Source organism: Mizuhopecten yessoensis, unplaced genomic scaffold (assembly GCF_002113885.1).
Source record: "Mizuhopecten yessoensis strain PY_sf001 unplaced genomic scaffold, ASM211388v2 scaffold5459, whole genome shotgun sequence".
In the NCBI taxonomy this organism is placed as follows: domain Eukaryota; kingdom Metazoa; phylum Mollusca; class Bivalvia; order Pectinida; family Pectinidae; genus Mizuhopecten; species Mizuhopecten yessoensis.
Genome location: NW_018406060.1, coordinates 107544 through 134405, shown reverse-complemented (window position 1 = coordinate 134405; position 26862 = coordinate 107544). Strand labels below are relative to the sequence as shown.

The 26862-nt window shown below is 35.2% G+C and overlaps 2 protein-coding genes across 7 annotated transcripts in view; one reads left to right on the top strand and one right to left on the bottom strand.

Moving 5' to 3' along the window:
• Positions 1 to 839: 839 nt before the first annotated feature.
• Positions 840 to 17326, top strand: LOC110450687 (peptidyl-prolyl cis-trans isomerase-like 4). Its single transcript, XM_021498320.1, has 12 exons — positions 840 to 970; positions 2196 to 2263; positions 5700 to 5764; positions 6884 to 7001; positions 9018 to 9160; positions 10074 to 10170; positions 12132 to 12373; positions 12892 to 12958; positions 13600 to 13711; positions 14179 to 14263; positions 15265 to 15400; positions 16368 to 17326. Exons 1-12 carry the CDS (start codon positions 901 to 903, stop codon positions 16647 to 16649), a joined length of 1485 nt encoding a protein of 494 aa, XP_021353995.1. The 5' UTR covers positions 840 to 900; the 3' UTR covers positions 16650 to 17326.
• Positions 17327 to 20957: 3631 nt separating this feature from the next.
• LOC110450686 (8-oxo-dGDP phosphatase NUDT18-like) overlaps positions 20958 to 26862 on the bottom strand; it is a 98376-nt gene continuing 92471 nt past the window's right edge. For all 6 annotated transcript variants that reach the window (XM_021498316.1, XM_021498315.1, XM_021498319.1 and 3 more), the window contains exons 4-8: positions 26384 to 26504; positions 24563 to 24659; positions 23851 to 23997; positions 21920 to 22025; positions 20958 to 21360 (exon numbers count right to left, since the gene is read on the bottom strand). In XM_021498316.1, the coding sequence (XP_021353991.1) occupies positions 21103 to 21360; positions 21920 to 22025; positions 23851 to 23997; positions 24563 to 24659; positions 26384 to 26504 (729 nt within the window). In that variant the 3' untranslated portion in view covers positions 20958 to 21102. The remainder of the gene's footprint in view (positions 21361 to 21919; positions 22026 to 23850; positions 23998 to 24562; positions 24660 to 26383; positions 26505 to 26862) is intronic.

Below are 26862 nucleotides of genomic sequence, written 5' to 3'. Positions count from 1 at the left end.
GGTATAGTAAAGAAAATAAGTGTCATTGTATAAATTCTATCCCTCTGCAAAAGGTTCCGATTTTTTTCAAAGTAAACAACTCTCATCAGGATCAAATTCATTGTTAAATGTAAAATAAATTAATTATAAAGACTTTGTGTGTATTTGGTTCAATTTTTCACTCTTTTTTATGAAACTATGTGTCCTGTTTGATTTTAGCTTGTATTTAGTAACTTTTATCCATACAATTTCAATAAAAAACGCTTTTTGTAACATGTTGTAGATATTTTATGACAATTAAAATATTTTTAGGGTTGATTAGCAATGTTTCTTTTCATTATTTTATTGTTGTAATAGTTTTGAGCAATGCCACACGCTCAAAAAATGTGAAAGTGTTGAATTTGACAAAAAAAACCCCAATTTTTCGGTATTTTTTGAAACTTTCATTGAATTCTGCTGGTTAATTGCGAAAGGATTGAGCCTCCTTTACTGCAAAATTTTATCTTAAGTGTAAATAAATATAACTACTTTAATCGTAATTTTAAATAAACATGGCTGCTACACGATTGGTTTGAAAACGAATTAAAGAGCGATGTATCGTGAAAAGGTTTTTCGAGGCAGATTTAACCACCGCACCTAATAAGCCATGCCCTATTTATAACAAACAAATATAGCTGTTCCATAAGGGGCCGTGTTAGCTCCATACATTTTTTGTGGTTAAAAGCACGAATGGTTGGAGTTCCAGAAACTATGTCTCATAAATTTACTGATAAATAAAAGGGAGCCGACGGACTGCAAAACAAATCCGTATAGTTCCTTGTCCGTCTCCTACTTTGATTTTACAATCTCTCCGCACTTTTCCACCTCCATTTGACAAGAGTCGACCCGTTTCAAAACGTGAGCTGATGAGAAGCAGGCGAAATGGCTGTAGTTTTGGAAACATCTCTTGGGGATCTGACGATAGATTTGTTTACTGACGAAAGACCAACATGTATGTTACTTTATTCTTCCTCTCAAAAGTGTGAAAATGGATGGTGATAAGTCTTGTTTTGAATAGAGATCAATGATTATGATATGCGACTGAGACCATCCTTTCACAGATGATGCGAACACTGAAAAACAACGCCAGGTATACGTACTGAACACCGGCAAATCTGCTTATATGCTTGTAGTAATCTAGCACCTTGACGCATCGTCTAAAGTTAGAGGGGAGGGGGGTCCTTTAAACTACTGACATATTTCACATAAGTGTACAGGCCTAGGGGTGCAATTTTTTGCTCAATTTTACAGTCGAATACAGACTGTTTCCCTAGCTAAAAGGTGTCTTATTTTCACATAATGACCAAAAAATGAGGAATTTCCCAATTTCGATAAAAAATAGTGCTATATTTTTCCAATTCAGAAAGGAACAAGCTGTTGTAAAATTCAGGTAAAAAACACTGGGGGTGTACATACCATGTGATTATGTATACATGTCAGTGTATGTCATACAACAGTCTTCCTTTTCTTCTTAAAAAACATGGCTGATGCACATGTACGTTTTTAACATTAAATTGATTAATCAGGTTTGGCACATATTTATAGTAAACATGTATTTGGATAACAGTTTCCCGTTATAGTAACAATTCTATTACTGAAATGGGATCGAATGAAGTGAAATGAAAACCCTTAAAGTTTCTTGAACATTATGAACAAAAAATGGCATCATTCTTATAACATAAACAAATAATAAATACAATGGGGTACAATTTTGCACAAAAATATGTTTATTCAGTTGTCTAAATCTTTGTGAAAAAGAAAAAAATGTATCACCTGGATCCATTGCTTATAGTGTGTTGTAGTGTGTGTATAGATATATATGTTTAGCTGTAAATAATACACAGAAAAAAATCATGCTGATGTAAAACGAAGATACAGTGCATCCTCCTACGTGAGAGGATATCATGAACATGATGGAGATTGGGATAGGCAATAAGTTGATCTCAGTGTGGGTTCTTATTTATATTACGAGCATTATCAGATCACAGTCTCAAGGTCTTGAACAATGAAAATGTGAATATTAAAATAATCAGAATTTAACTATGAATAATGATCTTTGTTATTGTATTGTGTAACAGGGTTTGACATCTGGTCAGCTAAGGAAACAGATATTTTTTAACTTTTTGAAGAAAGACAGTCATGCACTTAGAAAATAATAATTTTGTGTTTTGTTGCAGGTTGCAAGAACTTCCTGAAGCTGTGCAAAGTGAAATACTACAATTTCTCACTTTTCCATTCTGTACAGGTAAATATATTTAGGTGGTAAATGGTGTCCATCTGACTGAAGATAATTAGTAGGTGCATGTCAAGTTAATATAAGCCAAGTATTTAACATTCTAACTTTCCACAAAAATGCCAGGGTTCAATCCCTCATCATAGTCATTGTCTCGTTGCAAAACAAATTGCCAATATACATCCAGTACACACAAAGGGACCACACATATTGAGGCATTAGCCATGTGGCATAGGATCAGTCGTTAAGATTATAATCATGATATGAAGTTGTGTCTCCCTTCAAAGAATTTTGATTCGACGATTTTTGCAAAAGTTATTGCCCTTTGTTCATTTGAGTATTTGATTTTATGTCCGGAGAGATTTTCTCCTACGTTTTTAGGTCAGTGAGCTTATACCGTGTCGCGGCGTCCGTCCATCCGGCATCAATATTTTACTTTAAACAACTTCTTCTTAATAACCAAAAGGCCTAGGGTGTCGATATTTGGCCAGAAGCAAACTGGGACGAAGGGCTACAAAGTTTGTTAAAATTAATGACCTTCACCCATTTTCAAGGTCACAGGGGTCAAATATGTTAAAAACTTTAAACATATTCTTCTCGATAACCAAACTTCCCAGGGAGATGATATTTGGCCAGTAGCAGGCTTGGGTGAAGGGCTACAAAGTTTGTTCAAATGAATGACCTTCAATTATATTCAAGGTCACAGGGGTCAATTGTCTTAAAAAACCTTTAAACAACTTCTTCTGAATAACCAAAATGCACAGGGTGATGATATTTGGCCAGTAGCATGCTGAAATAAAGGGCTACAAAGTTTGTTCAAATAAATGACCTTCACCCATATTCAAGGTCACATGGGTCAAATATGTTAAAAACTTTTAAACAACTTCTTCTCAATAACCAAAATGCCCAGGGTGATGATATTTGGCCAGTAGCATACTAGGAACAAGGGGTACCAAGTTTGTTTAAATGTATGACCTTCACCCATATTCAAGGTCACAAGGAGCAAATATGTTCAAAATATTTAAAGAACTTGTTCTGAATAACCAAAAGGCTCAGGATGTTGATATTTAGTCAGTAGCATGCTGGGATCAAGGACTACTATGTTTGTTAAAGTGAATGACTTTGACTTATATTCAAGGTCACAGGGGTCAAATTTGTTTAAAATCTTTAAACGACCTCTTCTGAATAACCATGGGTCCCTGGATGTTGATACTTTGCAAGTTGCATCCTGAGATGAAAGGCTATAAAATTTGTCCAACATAATGACTTTGTTCGAATTTCAAAGTAACAGGGGTGAAATGTTTTAAAATCTTGCAACAGGTTCTTTTGAATGACTTTAATCATAAATACTGATATTTTGCCTGTAGTTTTATTTTAGATCACTTTTAAGGTTGCAAGTGTGAGATTTATACCAGGTGAGCGATGCAGGCCTATTGGGCCTCTTGTTTATAGCATGTCAGCTAACCACTCTTAGAATGATGCAGATCTTATTTCAATGTAAGAAAGTATACAACACTATATGGCATTCTACGGGCGTATTTTGTTCTGCTTTGTGTTTTATCTTTACAAATTGCTACAAATTCCAACAGCTATGTCAATTAGCATAAAAAAGGCTTTTAATAGTGGTAGGAATTAGTTCAAATTTTGTAATCGATGGTCAGTTTGACAAAAATCTTAATTTTTTTTGATATACATTATAAATGATTAAGCTTGATAACATTTTGACAACAACTTGTTATAAAATCGAGCACATCTTTCCTATGACAATATATCGGATACGTATTGCAATATATATTCATTCTGTATTGCAATACATGTATATCGTGATACACTTCTGGCGTATTGTGACACCCCTAGAATTTAATATGTCGGATTTGTCACCACACTCTTTATCATTATTATTTATTTTTTTTTTTATTCAAAATTTTTGTTGTCACATTCAAAAAATACAAAAATATGTAAATATCAGTAAGAATAATGAAAGGCCACTGTACGTATGTTATCGATATCTTTGAACAGAACTTGCATCTATAAAACTTTATTACAACAAATACAAATATAAAAAATTCATACTGCTACAATGCTACATTAATTTTGACATATTTCATGATTGATTTAACTCTGAAGATTGTATCCAAAAACAAAGTGAAAAAAAGGTGAAAAAAAAGGCTTACAACTCCAATCATGTATCCATATTTAGCATTCTGTCATTGAAATTCCATTTTTGATTTACCATAATCTTTATTAATTACTTCCTCCATATTTAAAGGTCCTTGCATGTGCCTCTTTTTTGTCTTACCAGTTCCAATATGCATGTAATCTGTACATGTATCTGTTTATTTTCAACATTGTAACACCAAATTAATACCCAATTGATAAGACCAAACGTTAACCCTTTTACAAGCCGTATATGCCAAAAACTTGTTCATGCCTTACTGCCTTGTAATGCCTACAAAATTGTATTTATAATCTCAAATGACGGCACTATACTGACCTTTTAGTACTTGCAGTATTTCTGAGGACTACATTTCATGTTTTAGTTAAGATTTTCTAAAGTCTGTATTGCTTATATATGTAGTGTTTGTGATAAAACTTCACACATAGCTGTCAACCCTCCCTCATAAGGCGTAAGACCTCATCATTTTGACCAAAATTTACCAATCTCCGTTGAAACTCCCTCATTCAAGTCTAAATTCACACAAACTCAAAAAATTAATTCTGTGGCCATGGTCAAATGATCTCCAAGTTACTGCAGGGTATGTGTAATTATCATAACAGGTGTGTCAATCAAATGAACCCTTTTTGGAGTTTTTTTGATACTATAATTAAAATGAAAGGGAAAAATAAATTGAGCAACCAGTTATAGTCACGTTTCACGCACTTTCTCACTTATTGAAAATGTGGAATGAGGGAGATCTCCTTAATTAAAAATATAAAATGAGGGAGATCTTCTTCATTGAAAATGTGGAATGAGGGAGATCTCCTTCATTGGAAATGTGGAATGAGGGAGATCTCCTTAATTGGAAATGTGGAATGAGGGCGATCTCCTTAATTGGAAATGTGGAATGAGGGAGATCTCCTTCATTGGAAATGTGGAATGAAGGAGATCTCCTTCATTGGAAATGTGGAATGAGGGCAATCTCCTTAATTGAAAATGTGAAATGAGGGAGATCTCCTTCATTGGAAATGTGGAATGAGGGAGATCTCCTTCATTGGAAATGTGGAATGAAGGAGATCTCCTTGATTGGAAATGTGGAATGAGGGAGATCTCCTTCATTGGAAATGTGAAATGAGGGCGATCTCCTTAATTAGAAATGTGGAATGAGGGAGATCTCCTTAATTGGAAGTGAGGAATTAGGGAGATATCCTTTATCGGAGATTTCATAGGTTGACACCAATGTTCCAATGTACTGTAGTCTTTCTTATCAGACTGTGCTGTTGCTTTCAGAGAAATTTAGTTGCACAAACAGGAGACCCTTCAGGAACAGGCCGAGGAGGAGAGTCCGTGAATGGGTGAGTGAATGTCTGCCATTTGTAACTTTACTTAGCATTAGTGATGGGCAATTGGTTTTCAAGCATTATTGTTAATCAAGAAAACATTATGTTAAAATGGTTTTATAATGAATGGATTTCATGCAATTTTATACAGTTTTGTTAATCATATACATGTAGTAAAAATCTTTAAAATAAATGACTTTCAATCGTACACATTTGACACTTTGATTTAAATAATGATACAATTATATGAAATATGGAATTTGTAATCGATAATTGGAATTGGTAAGGGCAAACCGATCAATTGTTGATTATAATCGATCATCAGCCCATCACTAGAAAGCTTTATTAATTAAGTTTAGATCATATTTAATCCTCTACACCAGACTCAAATATGTAATAACAATAGATATATTTCAGTAGTGACAATAATTTTAATTTTCAAACAAATCTGACATGTATAATGATATGCAGTTGTACAAAGGTTCTTGTCCACCCCAATGGCTTACGTTATCTAATCTGTTTTTAAAATGATTTGATATTGTTGGTGCAGAAAATGTACATATGCTCATTTTTACAAGCATTTTTGTCAACATTTACTAAGATGATATAGCCTTACTCGGAAAATAAACGCTGTAGGTAAAACAATTATTTATTGTCATGTTCATCGATATGCAAAAGCTTTTACTGTTACTGTACAATATACGTATCGTGACTACAATATCGTGATACATATTGTTTCGTCATGTTATTGTATCGTTGCAGCCCTAGTGTACATGTTCCACTTTAACTCATTCACCCCTGAAATTTCATAATGACCTATTCCAACCTTTATATTGGAAGAGTTCAAACTTGTCTTCAGGGGTGAATGAGTGAAGGCCTTAGTTAGGGTCAAACTAAGTTCAAGTTATTATAATGCTTTTTTTCCCAGCATCAGTTCATAAATATAAATTTGGATGCTTTGGCTGTATGTAGTAGGGGACACTTATATATTGTATCATGACTAGACAATGCTTCATGGTAGGTACATCTATTGTAGCATTACTTGACAATTTGTCATGGAAGGGGACATGTATTGATTTGCATTTCATTATGTTTATGCTGGGATTCCTTAGTAGATTCATTTTGAATTTTCAGCTTGCTATATGGGGAACAAGCACGGTACTTTGACATGGAGCTTGTACCCAGGATGAAGCACAAGAAAGTTGGTACTGTTTCTATGGTCAACAATGGAGGAAATATGCATGGTTCTCAGGTACTCTACAAAATCACAAAAATTCACTTGAATTACTTGTTGATTCACATCAAATTCATATTAATGACTGTAAAAACTAAACACTTAATTGACACTTTCAGAAAAAAATATACACTGCCAAAAAAAGCCCCAGGCAACTTAACAATTTTGTTTCCATTAATTATATTGCAAAATAAAAGTAAAATTACATTATCATATTTGACCCAATCCGCTATAAGCACCCCCTATACTTTTCTTGGACTGAGCATCCTATCTCTCCACAGTTATTTATGGTTTACACATATACCAACTTCTTGGGGGTTCTTCATTTTGACTAATGTTTTGATAAAATCAATGTTTTTGTAATCAATACACATTTTTCCAAGTTGACAATAGCCCACGATGACACTTATAAATTGGAATACGGTAATTACACTGCAAAAGAAGATACTTACACTAATTACACTGCTAAAGAAGATACTTACACTAATTACACTGCAAAAGAAGATACTTACACTAATTACACTGCAAAAGAAGATACTTACACTAATTACACTGCAAAAGAAGATACTTACACTAATTACACTGCAAAAGAAGATACTTACACTAATTACACTGCAAAAGAAGATACTTACACTAATTACACTGCAAAAGAAGATACTTACACTAATTACACTGCAAAAGAAGATACTTACACTTATTACACTGCCAAAATTTTACTTACAATTACAACACTACAAGAAAAGATATTCGTTTGTAACAGGTATTAAAGTTACTGTAGTAATTGCTTTTTCTGTGACTTCCGCCAACCACAACTCTTTATTTTCTATATATTGGTGTGTTATAAAAACAGTAATTATTTAAGACCCTGCCACCCTTGTCATTGCCTCCCTTGTCATTGCCTCCCTTGTCATTACCTCCCTTGATCCCTGCTATCCATCCTACCATACATTCTTGTATTGAAAAGTCCTTATTTAAAAAAAATATCATGTACTGAATAAATGTGTATTTAAGTTTGTGTATTTTCCATTTCTTTCAATTTTAATTGATAATCGAACAGTTTATAAGCAGTGACAGGACAGCCTAAAACATTTTTAATACTGAACACTTAATCAGGAATCAATCTAGGTTTCAGGGGAATCTACCCTTTTTCAGATTTAGGGGAAATTAAAATTTTGATATAAGGCTCTAGTGTCCTGAAGGTAAAAGATAAATGTTTTGTCCGACATACATGTGTGCAGTATATTTCAATTTATAAACAATCTTAAGCTAAAAATTGTAGAATTTTTGTTTAGATTATATGTGAAGAAAATGTATATATGCAGTATTATGCATTTTAACGGTTGAACTTTAAAGAAAACATATAGGGGAAACATTTTGAAGAAAAAATGCTCTTTTAATTTTGAAGCACATAGGGGGGAATTTCAAAGAACAGGGGAATTTTCTTCTGTATGGGGAAACTATGTACCCATATACTGTAGTAACATGTCTAGATTGGTCCCAGTTGATACAGGCTAGTTAGGGCTCCACATCGGAGAATTGAAGCAGGTGCTATAGTAATCAAGGTTTCCATTTGTCTGTCCATCCATCAACACTTTTGTTTCCCGCAATTATCTCGGAAATCAAAATACTAATCTTTCTGAAATTTGACACAGTAATACACTGTGAAATATAGATGTGCAGTAGGGGTTTAAAAATTTTCTAAGGTCAAGGTCACGGTCATTTACTGAAAATAGACCATGGGGGATATAGTCCTAATCTCAAAATCCAAAAGTCTTTGTGAAATTTGACATTGAGATATACTGTGATATGTAGATGTGCAACAGTGGTTTAAAATGCTTTCAAGGTCAAGGTTACTGTTACTAAAAATAGATGGGGGGGTTATGTCAGGTAAATGGTGGGGCCCTTACTGACCTGTCGGATGTTCTTTTTCTTAAATGCATCATCATGATAGGAAACAAATATGGTGTATTACACTGTCATTAAAGAGATAACTATAGCATTACCTTGACTATCATATGGCACTGATCCTTGCAGTTTTTCATAACTCTTGGTGAAAACCTTGATTACCTGGACGGGAAGCACACCGTGTTTGGGGAGGTGTCGGAAGGACTGGACGTACTGATGAAGATCAACGAAGCTTATTGTGATGAGGAACACCGACCCTACCAGGATATCAGGTAGAGTTTTATCTGAAGTTGAAAAAACTAAATACTCCAAAGAAACTGTGGCCCTGTTAATATATCTGATTATTTCTTGATTAAAAGATAATGTGTTTATAAGATGTTTATCTCTGATAAAATATTAAATAATCATGCTTGGCAAATATATGCGCAGAAATCTTGGAGACTTAATTTTTTGGTCTTGAAATAATGAGTACATGTATTGCATAAAAAGTTTTGAATTTAAAAGGATCAGTTGACATGTACACATTATTCATGTTTGTTGGTAAAGTGGGCATCAAAGAGTGGTGGGCTTTTTATTTTAACTAGATATTTTTTTAATTTTAAGGGGGGAAAATGTGTAAAACCTATGCATGTTATGTCAGTTTCATGGTCCAGATAGAGGCTTAACTGATTCTTCCAGATTGCTTTAGACCAATCTTTTATTACAATAAATATGGTTCTTCCTCTTCCTGATATCTTCAGCTAATGGTAAAAGGTGGGATTGTGTAAAAATTGAATTTCACAAACATTGCTTCACTTTCTAGTAGGACTGCAATGATACGTAAGATGATGATGAAAAATGATTACAACTAAAAGTAGCCTTGGTCAAAAATGGGCATGACTTTAAAGTTCCACACAATTCAAAAAACAGTGCATGCTGAACCAATTTGACCAATATGAGTAGATTAAATTTGGAAATGACAATCCAGAAAATATCGTAGGTGTATCTTTACCACCCAAAAAATATTGTTATTGTACCGTATTCAAAATATCGGGATATATCGACGCACGATATATCTTTGCAGCCCTAGTTTCAAATTTTTTCTTCCTTTCTCAAACTTAATTACAGATGCACACATCTGGTATGTATTTTGTTATGAAGATTCATCAATATTTTCTGATTGTTATTAACATTGTTTTCCCACAGGATATACCACACAGTGATCCTGGATGATCCGTACGATGACCCCTCAGGGTTGAAAGTCCCTGACCGATCACCAGAACCTACACAGGAACAACTCAAGGTAAATCTAGGATCATCAGACAATCTTCTGTCTGTGTTTCCGAAATTGGTTCTGCATCTGAACAAAAATCTTTTTTTACGAAATCTAGAATTATATATTTGGTAATACAACCTGGCCCAAGCATAGTTATAATTCTCAAAAGATTATAGTCATTTCATCATGTCAAAAGCCTTTGGGTTTTTGACAACAGATGTCTGCATTTGACAGAATGACATCCTTTGTGTATTGGTGTGCACGGGTTCAGCTAACAGCATCAGCAGCTATATGCCAAACAGGACCTTCAAATCATTGTATAGATCTTTTTTAGTATCTATTTTATTTCAGGACAGCCCTAAGTAAAAGATGACCTATTCATAAGATTTTACCAGTGAATTATCATGAATTCCCAATTTTATAAAAACTTATTATATCTAGTGAAGATAGACAACATGTTATATCTTCACATGTGAAAATACCACTTCGAATATTGCCCAATAATCTCTCAAATGGCAAAATATACCAATATTATCACCAGTGCTTAGCACTTATGAAAAATATCAATATTCTGATGCCATACTTATGAAATATGTATATATGGTATTCAAGGAATAACCCATCCTTGGCAGTCCAGTGGTCTCTTTCTCTCTCTGCACCCCTCAAATATGTCAGCAAAATTGAAGACTCAGTAAACCTAGCTTGTCCATGAGATAAGAAGACTCGTTTGATTCTTTGAAGTTCATCAAAAGAATCTCGCGGTCACATAACGGTAAAATAGACTGGCTTTGATGATGGGTGTCGTTCCTCTGTAATCTTTAAAGGACAGGTACTAGCTTAGGGATTGGTCAGATTTTTACCCGAGACCAATCAAATATCCGGTTGTATGCCTTCAATTCTGCTAATTGACTTATTCTAGGGGTAAAGAGAGCTAAAATGAAAGTAAACCCTGGAGTATCGAGGATAGGGGAAACCATTAAATATCCCCCATTTAATGTTAATGTTCCCATGTGATTTTTATATGCCCGTCGAAGACGGGGACGTATTATGTTATCACGTGAGCGGGCGGGCGGGCAGGCAGGCAAACGATGTCCGCTCGATATCTCGAGTAATTATTAACGGATTAACTTCAAACTTCACAACAAGGTTAATTACCATGAAACCTCGGACAATTTCGATAACCGCCATTATCCGACCATAATTTCTGGAGTTATGCCCCTTTACTTGCCGAAACAATGTCCGCTCGATATCTCGAGTAATTATTAACGGATTAACTTCAAACTTCACAACAAGGTTAATTACCATGAAACCTCGGACAATTTCGATAACCGCCATTATCCGACCATAATTTCTGGAGTTATGCCCCTTTACTTGCCGAAACAGTGTCCGCTCGATATCTCGAGTAATTATTAACGGATTAACTTCAAACTTCACAACAAGGTTAATTACCATGAAACCTCGGACAAGTTCGATAACCGCCATTATCCGACCATAATTTGTGGAGTTATGCCCCTTTATGGACTTGCCGAAACAGTGTCCGCTCGATATCTCGAGTAATTATTAACGGATTAACTTCAAACTTCACAACAAGGTTAATTACCATGAAACCACGGACAAGTTTGATAACCGCCATTATCCGACCGTAATTACTGGAGTTATTACCCTTGGTTTCATTAATGCGATGCATGCGTTCCATGATGTTGTATTGCACTCATTGATCTACCAGTTATGTTGAATGATTTCTCTTTTAATATCAATTACTCACAAATACTTCATATATTTCAATCATACAAACAACTGCTCATTCAATGTGTGACGGGCGTATTATATACCGCTCGCGGTAACCTTGTTCCATTTAATGTAGACCTAGAATATTCTATTTATCGTAGACATGTTTGGTATGAATGTTCCTGTTTAGTGTTCTATTTATCGTGGACCTGTTAATGTTTCCATGTGACAGTAACCATAGAATATAATATTACTTACAGAGTTTGCGTATTGGGGCAGACGAGGAAATTGACGACTTTAAGGGGATCGACGGCGACAAAATCAAAGAGATCATGGAGCAGAAGGAGGCCGCAGCTAATGCCCAGCTGCTGGAGGTCATCGGAGATCTCCCTGACGCAGACATCAAACCCCCGGATAATGTCCTTTTTATCTGTAAACTCAACCCAGTCACCTCCGAGGAAGACCTAGAGATCATTTTCTCCAGATTTGGGACAGTAGAGAGGTATTGCAAAACTAAATAAAATACCAGAAACAATCGTTCTCTTGTAAGGCTTTACATACTTCAAATATTGCCTCATCTTCACTATATAAGGGGCCCGCTCTTGATGCACGTAACTTTTCTACTCCTGTGGAATATCGCGCGACTAAATTTAAGACACACAGTTAGATACAGGATTGGTTTCAGGTAAAAAATACCTGACCAAGCTCTTGGCTGATACTTGTCTTTTCAAGATTACAGAGGAGCAACTTCCGACTTTAAAACCGGTCAATTTTACTGTAATGCTACCTTATGATTCTTTGATGTTAATTAAAGGATCAAACTTTTCTACTTGCAACATCCTAAAGATGGTGACAATACAGTCAAACTTTGATGTATCAAACTTTGCAGAGCCAATGGGAAAAAATGGAGACCTCAAGACTTCAACTCTCGAATTTGAACTTGTGCAATCCTGTAAATAACCAATTGACTTGTATGTTTTAAAATTTCACAAATTCATTTGTAATCCATTTGATTTGTAGCTGTGAAGTGATAAAGGACCAGAAGACCGGAGAGTCACTACAATATGCCTTTGTAGAGTTTGAAAAGGTAACTTGTACATGGTGTTTACGATGTTGATACCATTTCAGAAATAATGATAATTTCATTTAAGTCATAGTCAACCCATAAGATTGTACAGTCTGCAGACAAAGCATTACAATGGCCAATTCACTTAAACATTTATATATTGGTCCCATTTTACTCCCCCCCCCCCTTCTGTCCATTCTACAGATTGAAGTCATTGTTAGTTATATGTTAAAAACTTCTATTTATTTGGCAAATAGCCAATGCTTAGTAATAATATAAGCCCTTCCATATCTGTTACAATTCAGTGGAAATGCAAACAAATGCTATATCATTGTTCTATTATAAGCCCACCCTGTGCTTTGATTACGAGATTATGTTTAGACCTCTTGGACCAACTGAAAGATTTTTTATACAGTTGTGAAATTTCTTACATGAAATATGAAATACAAAGTTTAAAAAATTATTTAAATTACAGAGTCTAGGATTGCTCTTTTGTATTATTTTTTTTTAAAGGAAAACAAATCATTATCACGTTATTGCAAAAGAAAATTTTCCTTTCAATGATTTGGAGGTGAATCAACACGATGATAACATTGAATGTTAAATTTGGCAAAGTTCGAACAGTACAATGTCACTTTCTGTATTATAATATATCATGGTAGGAGGAAGACTGTGAGCGTGCATACTTCAAGATGGACAATGTACTTATTGACGATCGCCGCATACACGTGGACTTCAGTCAGTCTGTGGCAAAGATCAAATGGAAGGGCAAAGGTCAGTGAACGTTATATCGTACAAAATATTATACTTTCATTTTGGAAGCCAAGTTCTCATTATTATGATAGTTTTGGACTTGAGTTACCTTTACCCTTTTATCCCTGAGTAATGTTTATAAACTCTTCAACCATTGATCTGGAAAAGTCCATATTAGGTTTTTAGGGGTTGAAGGGTTAACATTGAAGGCCTCTGGTTAACCCTTTCAACCCTATGTAACTTTAGTAGACTCTACCATAACTTGATCTGGATTAGTCCATTATGGTCTACAGTGGTGAAAGGGTTAAAATACTTTCCTTTGATACAAGCTATATGACAATAATGTGTCACTTTATATACTCTTCCTATTTTGATCTGGAAAAGTCCATATTAGGTCTTTAGGGGTGAAAGGGTTAAAGATCTCCAGTCAAAATACTTTCCTTTGATACAAACACGCAAGTAGCATACCATTTCATCGTTTTACACAGGCAAAGGAGTGGAGAAGGTAAAGGACCAGGATGAAGAAAAAGGGCCGGGCTATGTGCTGAAGGACAGAAGTCGTAAACAAGATCCGTATCCTTATTGAGCAAAATACTCAAAATGTATGAAACATTTATTGCACAGGATGATTTCTAAAGCTCAAAAAAACCCATGGCAAACAATTTTTTCAAAATCGAAATGTTGATTGATTGATTGATTGGTTTTTACGTCCGCTTCACTACTGAGTAGTTCATTTATCCAGCAGACAAATATAAAAAAAAGACAGGAAAATGAGTAGAAGGGATAAAGTATGTTGTGAAGGAATAGAAAAAGGATGCAAATCTAAATGTGTGGAAATAGGCTCTATATATGTTCTATAGTACCGAACATATTCCAGACGATCACTTAACTCAGGGCTGCATTAAGGATCCCTGTCCCGATGTACTATAATGTTTCGTATATATAGTAATAACATCCCCTTAATTTGTTTCAGATGTAACTGTAGCACAGTTAGATCGGAACGTTAACACTTCCATGTATATTTTTTTCCCATAAATGTGTTAAAAGTATAATTTTCTTTTCAAAGATGATTTATCAGTTCTAAAGTTATGCTGGAAAAATGTTTCCAGTACATAGTTATTGATTTTGGCAGTGGTACAAAGAAACTTCAATTATTGATCAGAATTGTGATAAACAGAAGCTATTACCTTGAGATTGACAGCTAGATGTAGAGCTACGACCCCTTGAAATTAACCAACTAAACCCTTGAGATTAACAAACAGAAAGCGTAACTGTACACGATATCTTACCCAACGAGTTGGAACAAAAAGCTAAGAATTAAGTACAATTATTATTGACCACCAGACTCATATCCTCTCAAAGTGAAAAAACAAAAGCTATTTCCAGCCTAATCAAGATGAATATAAATTAGAAGAAAACAATATTCCATGGACATTTTAAAGTCCTATTTTCATACTTTATGTTTTGCATATACTAGAGGTATGTTTGATATTTTGTATAGTGGAGTTATGTCCCCTTGTATAACAGTTCCTGTCCTCTGATGTGTACATGTTGATACCCTTAACGAGAGTCAGTAAGTATGACCTGTTGTTTGGAGAGGAAGAAGAAGAAGAGGATACAAGCAGGAAAAGCAAAAAGAAGAAAAAACACAAACACAAAGAAGAACGAAACTACAGTGACGACGAGGACAATGTATCGTCAAAAAAACAGGTAGGCATTTAGGTAGAGGTACAGCAAAGCATATTGAGTGCAAGACCTGTCACAATCTATATCTGAAAACAAGTATATCGCAATGAATAACAATACATAATATATCCCTTTATCAACATATTTTTCAAAATCTTATTTTTAGGCATCGGTTAGGTATTCTAATTTTCCAAATTTCAACAGTCTAACAGATACTGAGATAACCTTAAAGTAAAGGATAGGAATCAGTTAAAATTTCATAACTGATGATGAGTTCAGTGAAAATATTCAATCTGTATGATATATAATTCAGCCCAACAGTGTACTGTATACCTGGAAATTTTCACTGCAGTTTAATTTTCGCCTGTTTTGCCCTCCGTTAGAGGGTAAATTTACCACTACAGCAAACATTTGTATACAACATAACAAACATAATAATTAAATGTGAAGGGTGAAACTAAAAACGGGCAAATATGGATTTTACTTATGAAGAGCTTAAAATTTACTGGGTGAAAATTTCCTGGTAAATGTACATGTATACGGTATTGACAAGACATTCATCTGAAATTGAGTATCATAGTTTACATGTCAGTTGTTAATCGTCCATATTGTGTATGTAATATATAAATGTGTTTTTCAGCACCATATTGTAAACTAAACAAAAGTCAAAACATGTTACCCTTTCTAAATAAAACAGTAATTTTTTTCGAAAACTTTACATGTTTTTTTGATATTTTTTACTTACAACTAAATTCATTTGTATGAATAACGTTTTTATCATTTATTTTAAAAATGAATTAATTCATTACCTCTTTCTGAAAGAATAAATCAAACACTTTTTGATGATTCATTTTGAGGTTACCTTCAAAATGTCAAAACCATACTTTCAGAACAAAATGTTTTGAACTTATGCAGCATGAAAGTTTGAATCAGAATGTACACGATGTGCATAATTAGTATTGTATTCTTTTTAATTTTTTTTTTTGTATAGAAAAAACACAAGAAACAGCGCCATGCTAGTAGATCTCGGTCCAGAAGTCCAGCGGTGAGTAAACAGAGAGCAAACAGATCGCGGTCCAGAACTCCAACAAAAAGTAAACAAAGAACATACAGATCTCCGGACAGAGGAGGAGGAGGAGGAGGAGGAGCAGACAGACATCGGGATAGACGTGACAGATCACCCCAGAGAGACAGACATCGGGACAGATCCCCGGACAGATATAGAGAGAAACAATCAGACTCAAGATACCGATCTGATAAACACCGGAGATGACCTCTAGTGTAAAAGGCTAGAAATGTTGTTACCGTGGCGATAGTTCTGCTGCTGCTGTTATTCCGGGTACTGGACACTCGATTGAGAAACAGCACTATAAAGATAGAGGTTACTGCTTACCAGTATGTAATGGGAAAAGAAAACCGTCAATGGCTTCAGGCCCGAAGTGCCTACCATTCAGGAAACAGTAACATGGGAAGTCCGTGTTCAGATTAATGTCATTCATACTCTGATTTCTGAAAAAAACTTCGCTCTTAAATATATAAAGGTCAAATTTCGATTTCTCAAAAAATCGTTTTGTTTAAGTCACATATTTAATCTATGTATGACATTGCGTAAATGTTTTTTTCGTACATAAAAACATTTTTGTCCAATCATTTTCTTGAGATTTTCATGATCATTCATGTTGATCAAAATTTACTTCAAAAATCATTACATGTTGCTGAAAATACAAAATACTGCCATGTTTTGTAATAAAACAATATTTTTATATGACATTTGATCGATATGGTTGTTTTCAAAAGCATAACGTAGTTGGATCGAATACTGAAAGTCCAACACCTTTGATAGGTGTACACTGTCAAACCTTGTTGCATCATTGTTATGACAGATATACAACCTGAACAGTATTGGATGTTTCCAAGTTCAGGATTCCGTAGGGTTGTCAAAAACTTTAAAAACACATTGGAAACTGTTTTATCTGTTATACCTATACCTTTGATAAATTATTTCTGAAATGAAAACCATACCTTGCAAAAAGCTTAATTGAAAATTAATACATTACAGGTAATTTTAGTTTGGAAGATCAATAATTTCACTTTCTGTGATTAAAACAATAGGGACACACCCATTTTTATATTATCATAGCATTAGGAACACATGCAGTGTCTATCAAGGTCAAGGTCATTTCATTCTCAAACTTGGTTGGGCTCCATCCAAATATTAAGATTATGTACCTTTCAGTTCTTTAGAAGTTCGTTTGAAGTGTTTGACATGTTTTACCCCTGTTACCTTGATAGTAAGTCATTGTCATTTTCATTCTCAAACTTTGTTGGGCTCTATCCTAAGAAGCTATAAGCCTCATATTAAGATTCTATACTCTTCCGTTCCTCAGAAAAAGAATTTAAGTATTTGACACTTTTGACCCCTGTGACCTTGAAAGTAGGTCAAGGTCATTTTTTCTTTCAAACTTTGTTGGGCTCTTACCAACAAAGCTACCAGCCACATATTAACATTCTATACCTTTCAGTTCTTCAGAAGTTGTTTTAAGTATTTTACACTTTTGACCCCTGTGACCTTGAAAGTAGGTCAAGGTTATTTTCGTTCTCAAACATTGTTGGGCTCTTACCAACAAAGCTATCACCCAAATATCATGACTTTAGGCCAGTTCAAAAGAAATGTTGACTGATGACGGACGCAGGATGGACGCCAGGCCATTGCATAAGCTCACTAGCCCTTCAGGCAGGTGAGCTAAAAACCATGAAGCATTGCAGTGAATTAATTCTGTATAATGTAAATGTATATTTGTATACTGTGTCAAAATAAGTTGGAAATGGATCAAGGTAGCTTTGTTTGATTTTATTTGCATTTGAAAATCAATATTTTACTGGGTATTCATAATCTTTTTTTTTTCTTTCACAATGAACAAACAAATCTCAACTAATTGAATATGTTTTTATTTTATCACAGACAGGTAATATCACATGTAGAGACAAGAAATATAATGTGAACACAAAATATAAATACATTAATTTACAAAGCTTATAATGTAACTACACATTAGAAAATAACAAAGTACATGTATAAAGTAGCACTGGTTCTTTTAAGTAATGAATGCTCAATGTTTGTATGTACATGTATATGATAGTGAAAATCATAAGTTTCTGTAAAATATTTAATGATTTAAGCAGATTATATATCTAAGCTCTCTACCCATGTGCCTAATATGTACTACATGTATAGTGCTTCATGGCCAAGATTTGCATGATGAAACTCACATATCGCAATTAAAGGTAAAAACTCATATAGTTGTCAGTATACAAAACTAAAAATATATCATAAATTAAAAAAACACAAATAGGGATAAAAATTGCTGGGAAGGGCTAATCATTCTGTCCGTCCATATTATGTGGATATACCATATCCCCAACAGCTGAATGTGAATCTGACTGTCATATATATCTGTTCTAATGTAGAAATGGGATACATAGAACTACATGATCAAACTGTCAAGAAATCATGTTAAATATAAGTATAGATTTGCACCTAAGAATGTCAAGAATAGACGCAACATCAGATGGTTGGTTAGTTTGTTGTCAGGGTTTAACATCCTATCAACAGCTAAGGTTATTTAAGAACATGCCTCCATGTGTGTGCATGCATATGTGTATGTGTTCTGGACACAGGGTATGTTGGTGTATATGCCTCCTTGTGATAGCGAGGATCTGATGCCGACTTTACAGTGCTACCTCACTGAAATACCATGCCGTAGGTACCAAGCACAGCATTCCGCCCGGTCACATTATACTTGCAACGGGTAAACCCGTTGTTGCCATTTCCCTAAATGCTGAATGTTAAGCAGGGAATAACAATTACCATTTTCAAGGACTTTGGTAAGTCACAGCCTGGGGAGAGAACTCATTGCATTCCTCACCTTGGTAACGCCATATGGGTACCATGCTCGTCAGTAACAGGCGGGTGTACCTAAGTCATTCCTATATAACTTAAATACAAAATTCATGCTTAAAATAAATTAAAATTCCTTTAGGAATAGAAGACATTACATCATCGACATTAAAATGTAGTTTTAATACCTGGACAGTGACAAAGACACATAAACAGTATAGATAAGTACAAAATAGATAGGGGAGATCTGCACATCTCAGACTCGGCCAGAGGAAATCTCTGCGACTGGTTCTGTTGATATACAATGTATATAGAGTTTATAGCTATTCACGCATCTAAGGAAGACCTTACAAAAATGCTTCTTCAATATCTTATACAGCGAGTACATCAGGGCCCGTTATTTAACTCACTCACCCCTGAAGACATTTTGAACTCTTCCAATTACAAAAGGTTTGAATAGTTCATCATGAAATTTCAGGGGTAAATGAGTTAAAAGGATGATTTGCTGAACAAATTGCTAACATAAATATTCAAAATGTAAGAAAAACAATCTTCAATTAACAAATTCTTTTTGTGTTAGTTTTTCTTTGTCTTTATACTATCTTTTTTAACCTCATTACAAGTGATTTTAGTTTGGAATATCAATAATTTCACTCTCTTCGATTAAAACAATAGGGACACACCCATTTTAATATTATCATAGCATTAGGAACACATGCACTTTCTATCATCACAAGAGAAGAGACACACCCACTTTCTATTATTTTTCATCAGACATTAGGAGCACACCCATATACATTCCATCTTCACAACATTAGGGACACACCCACTTTCTTTAATCACAAGAGAAGGGACACACCCACTTTCTAACATCACAAGAGAAGGGACACCCACTTTCTATCATCACAGTAGAAGGGACACACCCACTTTCTATCATTTTTCATTAGACATTAGGAGCACACCCATATACATTCCATCTTCACAACATTAGGGACACACCCACTTTCTTTAATCACAAGAATAGGGACACGCCCACTTTCTATTATCACAACATTAGAGACTCACACCCTTTCTATTATAACAACATCAGGGACACCAATATCACAAGAATAGAGACATCCAATCTCTATCATCACAAATATTGGGGGCACACCCACCCCATCTTCACAACATTAGGAACACTCAATTATCAGCTATGCAAACCTAATTTTTATCATCACAAACATTAGCAGGGGCACACCAACTTTAATGCTGTTTCTGTAACAAGCTTTTTTTTTATAAGTTGGGGTTGTTAGCCCTAAGCTTAAACTCCTACGTGGTGGGTCAGGTTTTTCTGTCAGGATTTTCCATTCCTTAGACGATTGCTGTGTCTATGCTGACGAGTTCCATCTACCCAGATTTTCTGTCTGGATTTACTTCCAAATTTCCACGTTGCTGCCCTACACGCCACTGGGCGTACAGGGCAGTAAGTAAGTAAGTACACACTTTAATGTCATTACAAGAATAGGGACACACCCACTTTAATGTCATCACAACAATAGGGACACACCCACTTAAATGTCATCACAACAATAGGGACACACCCATTTTAATGTCATCACAACAATAGGGACACACCCACTTTAATGTCATCACAACATTAGGAACTCACCATTATCAGTGACACACACTATTTCTATTCACTTTGTCACCACAGAATTGGACACACCCACTTTCTATAATCACAATATCAGGGACACACACCTTTTCCATTATCACAAGATATTTATCACTGAAGTCATTACAACATTAATATTAGTCAGTGACATGTGCACTATCACACATTCTGTTATAAGTCAATTAAAGGGACACATCCGTTCTCCTTTAATCGGGTTGCAAGCTGGTCACCGAGGTCGGAGTCGAGCTGTGTGAGGGACACCCATTGATACGTGGAGTCGGACCGTGGAGGGGGCTCTGTTTCAGGCCCGTCCAATACCTGTAGAGTTGTCAAACACAGGCCATCTTTGTTGCTTGCTGGAGCCCCCTGGTGTTCCACAGATATCAGGCCCTTCATTTTCAGCTGAAACTCTGATGCCCCGAAAGCTTCCTGTTCAAACAACATTTAGGTTAGTATGAATGAAAATAAACGTTTGCATATTGATGCAGACAGTGTTAATGTCTACTAGATGTTTGATATCGTTGGTTGTAAAATGCACAATTCAAGTTTTATATCTCAAATCATCTTTGATAATGTCATTCGACATTGTTAATGTAAATTAAGGCAGATTTATAAAAAATGCAATTCTGGAAAGCAACTTAATTTTAAAACAAACAATCTCAATCTGATTATAATTATATCCTGGAGTCGCTCCCGACACGACATATCAGTAAACGGGAGCAATGAGAAGATATCATTTTTATTTTAATGATATTTTTATGATCTTTTGCAAACATGATCATATTTTTCTCTTATGTTAGATCTCACGGGAGAAGCTCATGTGCTGATTGTTAGCAAATTTTGGTATGGATAGCCTTTTATCACTGCAAACACAAAGATCTTGAAAAAGGAAATCTCTTTCAAAAGCTAACCAAACGGTACAAACCTTAATTTCTGAAAACAATCAGATTCTGAAGATGAATTTTGGGATTGATAAAACAATACAAACCTTTATCACTGCAAACACGGTGATCTTGAATGAGAAATCAAATGGTGAGATATAGCATGTCGGTAGATGTAGCCCCTCCTTATTAGTGGTCAGCACCAGGATGTCCCTTCAACAAATACAACGGAAATAAATAGCTTTCCGAGGCTGAGTTTTCAGAGATGAAAATGGATTATGGGCATACAGAATGAAATGTGGATTTTTTAATTCTTTCTTTTGGTTTCTTTGTTTGGGGTGTACTGTCCTGGTAAAAAGTTAGGGTCGTATAAGAGCAGGCTTTTCTATTGGAACAAGAGGCCCAGAGGGCCTGTATTACTCACCTGAATATTTAAGCAGTCATAGCAAAATATTCTCATTAAATATTCTCATTAAATATTCTCATTAAATATTATATTGTACTACAAATATTTCACTCGCAAACTCTGTCGGCTTCATCTGTTGAGGCTACCAGCCAAATATTATTGTATGATTCTATGCTTTTTGGTTCTTCTTCAGAAGATGTTTGAAGTGTCTGACATATTTGTCACTGTGACTTTGTCAGTGGGTCAAGGTCATTTCACTTCTCAAACTTTGTTGGCTCTATCCGAAGAAGCTACAAGCCAAATCTTATGAATACATGCCTCTCGGTTTTTCAAAACATATCGTTTGAAATGTTGTTGACCCCTGTGACCTTGAAAGTAGGTCAAGGTCATTTTTATTCGCAATCTAAAGAAGTTACCAGCCAAATATTAAGATTCTATACTTTTCAGTTCCTCAGAAGAAGTCGCTTGAAGTGTTTGACATATTTGAACCCTGTGACCTTAAAAGAAGGTCAATGTAATTTTCACTCGCACACTTTGTCTGGATCCACCCCAAGAAGCTACCAGCCAAATAATAAGATTCTACACCTTTAAGTTCTTTGGAAGAAAATGTTTGAAGTATTTGACATAATTGACCCCTTTGACCTTGAAAGTAGGTCAAGGTAATTTTCAATCTCAAACTTTGTCGTGCTCTTGTGGCTTTCTATTCAAGAAAGCCACCAGAAAATATGAAGATTCTATACCTTTCAGTTCTTCAGAAGAAGTTGTTTGAAGTGTTTGACACATTTGATCCCTGTGACCTTAAAAGTTAGTCAAGGACATTTTTGTGCTTAAACTTTGTCCGGATACTACCAACGAAGCTTTCAGCCAAATATCATGACTCTAGGCCTCTCCATTCTTCGGGAAAGTTGACGGACGACAGACGTCGCACCATGACATAAACTTTCTTGCCCTTCAAGCAGGTGATCTAAATTTTAAATTTGTATTACCTGGTACACTCAAATTATGTACAGTTTTCCTTTGATCTTTGGTGTAAAAATGCTGAAAGGCATTCGTTTTGAACTAGCTCAGAATAATATCAGAATCAAGTTTGATGGATATTTGTTCAGTGGCAAGAAGTTTCTATAATTTTATAGTAACCTTGACTTTGGATGCAAAATTGTTCAATTCATTTTTTTTTATCCTTGGTACCATCTTTGAAGCCAAAATTTCCCCTCTTGATATATTTTTCTGTATCCTTGAATTTTCTGTTGACAAAATCGATCAGTCACAGTTAGCTATTGTATTGGTTCTGGATATCAAAAACTGATTAAATGCAAGGCTGCAGATAGACAGTGGTACCTGATGTACTTTGAAGATTATCAAAGAAATATTCTGAGCCAGTCAACTGCTTACCCTCACACTACCATGCGATTCACTTTTATCTGTTATCAAAACAATACCCTGAGATCACAAGTATGTAGAATTCAGTAATGACAAAACCATTATGAGAAAATCTGAAGAGTGCAGTGTAGGTGCTTGATATCAGAAGTGAAATCCTTAGATTTCGAAGACGCATCGAGACAAAATCGACTTCAAGATATTTTAGTCTGTGATAACAAAGATTAACTGTTGTCAGCAGTCAGAGATACTTACCCACCAAATGAACAGTGTACGAGCATCACTCTGTGAATAAGTCGGTTATAAGGAACAAGAGCTGGCATGTTGTGAGGATGTCGACAGTCCTCGCCCAAGCTGTGGTATTTTCTGGCTATGTTGATGAGTGGTATGATATCAGGGCTTCTGCAATAAACAGAAAAAAAACATTCAACAAGCAAAACCAGAGTTCTTCCAGATTTCAAAAATATATATATAAGGTAAACAGACAATGTACAGCTGAGCTTGACCTGATTAAAAAACTTCATTTTTTTTTGCCTAAAATGTGATGAATTTAGTGATATTTCAGCAGGTTTCTAGAATGTTCTCTCCCCGTCACACCCATGGCAGTCTCATTCCCCACGTTCACTTACAATGAAAAGCCTTATCATGTTCTGTTGTAGGTAGCCAATGGTAATAAGAGCTGAGCTCATCAAGATTCAAGACATTTTATTTAGCGTCGCAAACAAAATAACATTAGCACTGTAGTGCTATTCTTGCGACAAACATAGGTATACACATATTAAGTAATTTAACAACAGCTTTGAACTCGTTCACCCCAGAAATTTCATAATGAACTATTCCAACCTTTGAATTGTGTCTTCAGGGGTGAACGAGTTAAACATGTGAAGAAAGAGATTTTCACAACACATTTCAATGTATTAAGTGGAGCTATATATATTGAATCAAGAGACCAGGCGAACAAACTCACCTCAGTTTAAGCGTCCTCGTCTTGATGTTGACAAAGTCAATCCACTCGGCCTGAAGAGATTCCTTGTCTTTCTCCTCCAGAGTTTTTAACTTTCCACCTGTAAAAGCAACACTGTGATGTAAACTACGGTATAAGTTTGGAAACTATAACTGACCAAGCTATTGGCTTTTTTTCACTTCATGAACATTTAGGAATTAACTTTCAACAAAGTTTATGAGTTGGTTAATGGGAATCAGAAAGGGGCATAACTTATATCAAAAAATGAAAGTCTAAAATAAATCACAAGCACACCTTATCCTAGGGTATGATCATGATCATGTGTACAAAGTTGTATAAATATCAGTCAAAAAGGGACAACATTTAGAAATGGAAAATGAGATAAGGAGCATAATTTCTATATAATGATGGAAATTCAAAATAAATCATGAGCACACAACTATGTTCCATTCATAAATAATGATCAAGAATGTCTGTAGGTGCACATTTGATGAAAATTTATTCAACGAGATATTAGAGAAGGGGCATAACTCCCATTAAAATGACTGGATCAAAATATAAAGTGTAGGTGCATTACTTTGGAGTGTAGAAAGGAATAAAGGTATTGGTAAACCAACACTATTATATTAGGTAAGGTGATCAAACGTCCTGTGGGTAGTGGTCAGTTACCCTTTCATCACTGTAGACCATAATGGACTCATCCAGATCAAAGCATGGTAGAGCCTACTAAAGTTGCATAGTGTTGGAAGGGTTAATGTACCGGTGTAGGGATCCGAGGTGGATACCGAAGTATTCAAGTAGAGCTCCACCAAAGGGAGGTCAATACAAATAGGTAAGTGGTGGAGCGTCAACACCAAGGATTCTGTAAAGGTAGGTTTTAATTGGTTTACATGTTTCGTATGGCTAGGCCAACTGTCATCAGAACAATTTTACAGTATCGTTTACAGAGCTGAGATGCAAGTTACGGTTCGCCATGTGACATCATAGTAATTGTTAAGTAATCATGTGATATACAATTGAAATTGTCGGAAAATGGCAAATGGCATGTTAGATAACAGATCAAAGTCGATTGTTGTTAAACATGATGCCAAAATGGAAATGCTAATAAACACAGACCATCCTATGTTGGTATTACTGGTTATTGATTTAGACAATGTTCAATAGTCCATGAATACTGTAAACGGAAACTTGTACGTCGCATAGGTAAGAAGGTTTTTCATCTTCACATATGGTATCGTTTAATGTGACCATTTTGTCTCCGTATTCTAGATAGTTATGGTAGATAGGTGGTGAATCTGTGTCTGTATCTGAATCGCTGAGGTACGGGTCTTCTGATAAATCGATCGGCACAGAAATGGTGAGTGTTTGTTTGCAGTCTGTTACATCCTGAACAATCTGTAAAGTGGCCGATTTAAGTTGGTCCATAGTGCAAGCCTCCGGTGATGGTTTCCATTTTTTGGGCTTAGTTGCCTTTATTTGAAGGTTGTATATTTCCGAAGAAATTGTTTTATCCGAAACTGCTTCTGGGTGAGTTTTCTTGACATGATTTTTAAAGTGTTTAGACTTCATCAGTAAAATTTGCCTGAAAACTGTCGGAGGAATGTTGTGGACCAGATTGTGTCTACAGACAGACAGACAGATTGATGGACCAACAACCAAATTCCAGTATACATCCCTAACTTTGTTACAAGGGGTACAAAAGGATATGCTTAAAATTCTTCCCAGCCCCAGTTGGCTGCAAGATAAGCAATCAGAAATATAGCTTCAGTTGTCGGAAAAGTTAATTAAACCTGTCCTACAGGTACTGTAGGTGAAGCTCCTTACCTGTAACGTGCCCAATAAAGTTAAATCTGTACCACGTCCCGCAGCCAAACTCCACAGCAATCAGGGAGGTCGGCTGAAATGTCAGACCTGTCTCCTCTTCAACTTCTCTCATGACCGCTTCCTGAAGAAACCACAATCAGCAATGTTTATCACCAGTATTTTTTTTTCTGTTAAGAAGATTCCTATAAGATAGTACATTTTAATAGGGTTGAAAAGGATATTTGTGGACATATATAGGCATCTTTATCCAAATCAATACAGTATGAAGTTCATTGAAGTAGACATAAAATTGATATTTCATATGATGTTAATATTACTGTTGGTCTAAATGTTGGTCAATCAAATTGCCAAAATTGACTTCCAGATTGTCCTTTTTAAATTTCGAAAAGTTTTCGAAAAAAACAGAATTTCTTCCCTTAAAAGATCTGAAGTAAAAGATGGACACAAATTCATGTTTAGTGATCTTGAAGAAGTGTTTA

Bases quoted from the DNA above. Each gene is read 5' to 3' on its own strand.
- LOC110450687 (XM_021498320.1), top strand. From the start codon at position 901: ATGGCTGTAGTTTTGGAAACATCTCTTGGGGATCTGACGATAGATTTG. The intron at 10,171-12,131 runs GTAAATCTAGGA...TATTACTTACAG, and splicing joins CTACACAGGAACAACTCAAG to AGTTTGCGTATTGGGGCAGA. The intron at 14,264-15,264 runs GTATCCTTATTG...AACGAGAGTCAG, and splicing joins AGAAGTCGTAAACAAGATCC to TAAGTATGACCTGTTGTTTG.